The following is a 5,811-nucleotide window of genomic DNA, read 5'->3' as shown; positions in this document are numbered from 1 at the left end:
AAGGAAAAACTCGAGAAGGAAGCAACTTTTTAAACGATCGTGGTGGCTTTTGAATATTCCTTCTGCAACTTCAATCTCTTATGCTTATTCCTTTTTGTCATCGACCCAATAATCTTTTATATATACCTGTAAAAACTCTTCTTTTAATTTTCTCGTCTTCCAATTAATCGATCCCATGAAATGCGCTAATACATTTTGCAAGTACCGATCAGAAGAGCCCAGACTGCTTTACAGGATTAAATAAGTTACATATATCACTTAACAAATGTCAATATTATTGAAAGGTCCAGATCGATGGAAGAGGCTACCACCATTGTCACTAGCTCTTATCTTTTACGCTACCCCAAAAGGAATCGAGATCCAAAAATGTACAGTCATCAATCAATTATGAGAATCCAAAGACTGATAGGTTATCAGAGGCAGCTGAGAATAATGATGTAAGTACAAAAGATATATATATATATATATATATAAAATATTTAGGGTAACAATTTAATGAAAACACAAACATGCTTGGCCTTAGTTGATCTATTTATATATTTAGGTATTTGTCCTCCTTTCTCTTAGATTAGATCCGTTGAATCTGATGATACCACTTCAATCTCGCGCGGTGCACAATGACATTAAACTTCATGTAAAAATGACATATCAGTAAACAAAAACAATTTATGATAAAACCAAAATGACCAATCCTTTAAACAATACTTGATAAGCAAACCAAACCAATACACATATTTTATTTGTTGACAATCCATCTATTTTACAACAGTGAAAAGAAAAGCTTAAAATGCTTGGAAATCCATGATTTACAGTCTTGCCAAAGCCAACTCAATAGACACATATTCATGATCGCATCCATCAAAAAGAGTTATCCAACATAAAATAACATGATAAAAATAAAAATAACATTATGAAACACACCCCATATAAAACACCAAATGATCACCTTCCATCTGCAATCTCTGATGCAATCTCCTTTAATATGCTATCATAGGAAGCTGAAGTACCAGCATCAAATGATCTATATTCATCAGGTACATGACCAAGTAAGTACTCGCTTTCTTTTGACATAAGATCTTCACCTTTCACCCAAGGATGCTTTTCCATTGCAATCAGACCTTCTAGCTCTTTTGCTTCTTCCTTCATAGGGGGCCTCTCCTCTCCTTTTACTTTCACACACCTCCTTGCTAGTAAGGCTACTTCCTTCAGCTGATCAATGTTCTTTTGATCTAACACTTGTTTGTCGAGAATTTCCCACAGGCGATCTTGTTTCACTGAAGACACAAAATACATCGCCAATTTTTTTGCTCTGGCCTACTAAATTGAACTACTTTTTTCCCTGTGAGTAGCTCTATAAGCACAACTCCAAAACTATAAACATCACTCTTCTCATTGAATTGACCAGTGTGAAGATACTCTGGATCCAGATATCCCAGAGTCCCTTGCACTACAGTGGTAACATGAGTTTCATCAAGAGGAACAAGTCTTGAAACTCCAAAGTCAGACACCTTTGCTCTGAGATTGTGATCTAGGAGTATGTTGGTAGATTTAATATCCCTATGAATAATGGGAATGGAAGCAGAAGAGTGTAAATATGAAATAGCTTCAGCAGTCTCCGCAGCTATGGTTAATCGGGTCTCCCATGAAATAGAAGACTCATTCTTCAAAGGATCAATGTGATCAAGGAGAGTGCCATTGTCAATAAACTCATATACTAATAAAGGGACTTCAGTTTCTAGACAACATCCTAAAAGTTCGACCACATTCCGATGATTGATTTGAGAAAGAACAAAGACTTCATTAATAAAATCCTTAATTTGTCTAGGGTCTCCTCCTATTCTAGACTTCTTAATAGCAACATGTGTGTTGTTTGTTAAGATACCATCATAAACCGTGCCTTGTCCCCCACGACCAAGAATTTGACATTCATCAAAGTTGCCTATTGCATTCTGAAGCTCAACTTCTGAAAATATTTTGATTCTATCTGTGTAACCTTGTTGTTCAGAAAGTTGTTGCAATAATATGTTTCCACCATTTTGCTCAAAATTTCTTTGCCTAAGTTGTTTCAAAGTTCTTTGCTTGTGTGCCCAACATAATGTGGAGACCAAGGTGAAGACAACTAACAAGGCTACACTCATGCCTGCAAGCAAATATGGTCCAAATATATGATTTTCAATAAGAAAAAGGTTTTGAATTTTTGACTTAAACAATACTCACTTTAACTCTATTTATAAATTACTTCTAATATATTTTACTAAAGTAAAGGAAAATCTTAAATCTTATTAACTCTGTTATAAAGTTAAATAAGTTTTCACATCTACTCCCTAATAAAGAAAAAAGTAATTATTTTTTATAATTTATCCTAACATTTAATAAAGGCTGAAAGATAAAGATAAATATAGTAAATAGTGAAGTGCTCTATAAATATGACATTTCTGCCCTATAAATGACCAAAGGAGTTCATATTTAATTATATAATAATCTGTTTATTTCTAATTACCTCCTCCAACTCAATATCCAAAATGAAACATCCTTTAAATATATGAACCGTGCTTTAAATAAATTGTTTCAATGGTGAAAATTAACTTTTATTTTTAAAACAGATTCCAAAAAAATATAATATAAAAAAGGGAGATGAATTTCATCCAAGAACCTCCAATAGAATTATTTACAAACAAAGATTAATAACAATTCATCATCTTAACAATAAACAAATCCATATTAGTCCTTGTCTGCAAATAATTCTCTTGGGAGATCCTTGGATGTGATTCTTGGAAAACAAGACACACTACAGCAAGAGTCCTTCATATTCTCACCTAATGCAGTTGTAAGAACAAGCAAACGTTTAGTAGATTGATGTGTTTCCAAAGTGCATCCTGTTCCATTAATATAGCCGTCACCTTTATATCCAGATGGACAAAAACATCGGTAAGTACCATCGAAATTGAGACATTGCTCTGGCATACTGCAGTTATTGGATTTGCTACACTCATCAACATCTAAAATCAAGAAAAGAGTATTAGGGGAACTGAGGACTTACAACAGTAATTGTCTAAAAAAGAAATCAAGCAAATGAAACTATAGAATACTTACCGTGACATCCATCTGGATGATATGGATTTCCCTCAAAGCCCGGTTTACATTTGCAGATGTATCCAACTCCATAACTAGAATCCACACAGTATGTGTTGGACTTGCAGGCATAGTCTGTGGTATTAGTAAAAGAAGTTTGACAAGTAACATTTGACACAGTCCAATCTAGGACGAGCGGGACCATGTCATGGGGAAAGTAGTGCAGATAATCAACAGAGAATCAAACCAATCGTGTCTGGCTACAAAAGCATAACTACAGTTGTTGAAGGCCAACACTTTGGTATGATTGTAAACGCTAGATGCTCCAAAACTAACATTATTCATTCCCACAGGAATGTCCACCTGGCAACACGCTGTCCCTGAACAAGTGTTATCATTCATCACTTTCGGTGGTGTGTCACACAATGCAACGCAACCACTGTAATAGGTGAAGTTGTCCCGCAAAGTGTCCTGGAACTTTATTACACCCAATGCGTCGCAACCAACAGTTATAAACTTGTTTTGGGTGCTGGAAATGGTGAAGGTATCGACGTAAACATGGTAATTATATGGGCCAAGACTTATTCCTGATTGATTATGACAAATCTTGGAGACAAAGATGGATATTTCCATTTGACTTTGTTGGAGGGATATGTTAGAAACTGGTATTTTCCCGGAGAATAAAGTGGATGTGGAATTGTCACAAGTGAGATTGAATGACTGATCCAAGAAACAGTTATGAAAAGTACCAGGTTGTAGCCCCACACCAAATGGATATGGAATGTCCTCATCTCCGCATTTGTCAGGAAAGCCTGCAACGGATTGAACTTCAGTTGCTGCCATGGCTGCAGATAAAAGATTCATGAGAAAGAGAAGCCGCAGCCCCATATTCACTTTCTCAAGACAAAAATATGAGACGATGTAGTGCTAGTGGCCGAATTGTATAGCTTTTATAAGCAAAATATAGAGGGTCATGGCTAGTTTGACGTCAGACAGAGGAGATAATTGCAATCATCTGTCAAATAAGAAAATTAATTATTTTATCAGCCCATTTACGAATCAAAAATCTCTACTTATAAGCAATTTGTTTTTTTTTTATTAGACCTACAAGTAATTCTCCCTAAATATATGCCGCTCTGGTTCCTATTATAATTAAGGTAACTTCTAATCACATTACCAGGATTAAGAAAATGTGGTTAAATTATTAATTTTATTTAAATATGGAATAAATTTCTACTTTACTTATAATTAAATAAAAAAATTCATATTTACATTATATTCTCTCTTATAATTAATGATTTTAAATAGAAATAATATTGAAAAAACTTAATTAATACCCATCAAGTAATTTATATAACAAGAACTATCTATTTTATAAAAAAAATTCCCTTTAATAAGGATTAAAGATTTAAAGGGAGTATATAACTCGGTTTATAATTATATAGCGTAATGTGATTTCTTATTGATCTCATATATATACATATATAATTTTAGAGTATTGATAGGTGTAACAGTAGTCAAAATAGATAAATGTAATATATGTGTTTAAGTGACGCTATGGTTATTTATTGTGGAAAACGTGGATTGGATGACCAATTCTGCATTGACAAGTGGAAAACAAACCAGAAAATTCTTTCTGGGTGATGCAAGAGAATTGATTTATGGGCACAAAGAAACATATTTTTTCTCAAATGCTGTGGAAGAACTCACGTACCGTTGACGAAGAAATTGCGTGCCTTACTTGGCTTTACATTAATTAACCTGTTGTAAATTGTAAATAAGACTAGATGTGGACAGATGAGGAGTAAGAGTCAGCTTTCACTTGATCAATACTTCAAAAGAAAACTGGGGCCAATTCAAATGCACAATCAATACCTTCGTTTTTTTTTTATATAAATAACTACAATTTTTTAATAAAATTTCTTAACTGGATATTTTATATTTATGATCAGCGTGTATGCAGCTCAATTAATAAGAACTTGTAATAGTTTAACCAGTGATTTTGGATTTGAGCCTCAATTTATATTCAAGCTTAATCTCAATTAGTCGGGGTCCAATATCACTAACAAGACAGTGGCGGTTTGACTCTAAAAAATATTTTACATTATTGGTATATATAGATAAATAACTAATTTCCTAAATGAAAATGAGAAAATTATATTGAAGTCATATATAAAAAAATTAATTATTACAAGGTTCATGAATAATTGAAGTAAGGCTATTAACAAATGAACGTTGTCAGTTATCAATGATTTTTAGTTCAGTTATCAATGAATTTTATAATAATTAATTTTTTTATATAAGATTTGGATGTATTTTTTCAAAAAAAAAATCATTCACAAGTCTCACACAAGCATAAAATACTAAAAACTCTCTTGAAATTATAAAAGTATAGTGGAGTTTCATGGTTTTTGTAAATAATTTGGTACATATATACTTACAGAAATGCTCTTTTTTTTTTAATAAAAAAAAGTCCCCCGTGATTCACGAGCAATGACTGGACTTTTATTTGATCATAAGTACCTTTCATAATCTTATGAGTCATTTTTCCCCCAAAAAAAATTACTTTTTTTTCCTTAAAGTGCGTGTTTGAATAAGTAAAATAATCGGTTTTTTCAGTTAAAAAATCAATTTTCTGCAAAATGTCTGAACATCAGTTAAACAGGTAATCGATTGTTAGGGGGAAAATCGATTTTTTTAATTATAAGCTCCCTCGCACAGCTTCTGCTTTCGAAAGAG

The 5,811-nt window shown here is 32.9% G+C and overlaps 1 protein-coding gene and 1 pseudogene across 1 annotated transcript; both read right to left on the bottom strand.

Annotated features, from left to right (window-relative positions):
• Positions 1-744: 744 nt before the first annotated feature.
• On the bottom strand, positions 745-2,150 carry LOC129299663 (wall-associated receptor kinase 3-like; annotated as a pseudogene).
• Positions 2,151-2,721: 571 nt separating this feature from the next.
• Positions 2,722-3,647, bottom strand: LOC129299664 (wall-associated receptor kinase 3-like). The gene is made up of 2 exons (XM_054938120.1): positions 3,094-3,647; positions 2,722-2,999 (listed from the first exon to the last, which is right to left on the bottom strand). Exons 1-2 carry the CDS (start codon positions 3,275-3,277, stop codon positions 2,722-2,724), a joined length of 462 nt encoding a protein of 153 aa, XP_054794095.1. The 5' UTR covers positions 3,278-3,647.
• Between the last annotated feature and the right edge of the window lie 2,164 nt (positions 3,648-5,811).

Source organism: Prosopis cineraria, unplaced genomic scaffold, assembly GCF_029017545.1.
Source record: "Prosopis cineraria cultivar Desert tree isolate PC_DT_omini unplaced genomic scaffold, ASM2901754v1 PC1248, whole genome shotgun sequence".
Lineage (NCBI taxonomy): Eukaryota > Viridiplantae > Streptophyta > Magnoliopsida > Fabales > Fabaceae > Prosopis > Prosopis cineraria.
The sequence above is the reverse complement of the archived record's forward strand: the minus strand, read 5'-3'. Positions and strand labels throughout refer to the sequence as shown.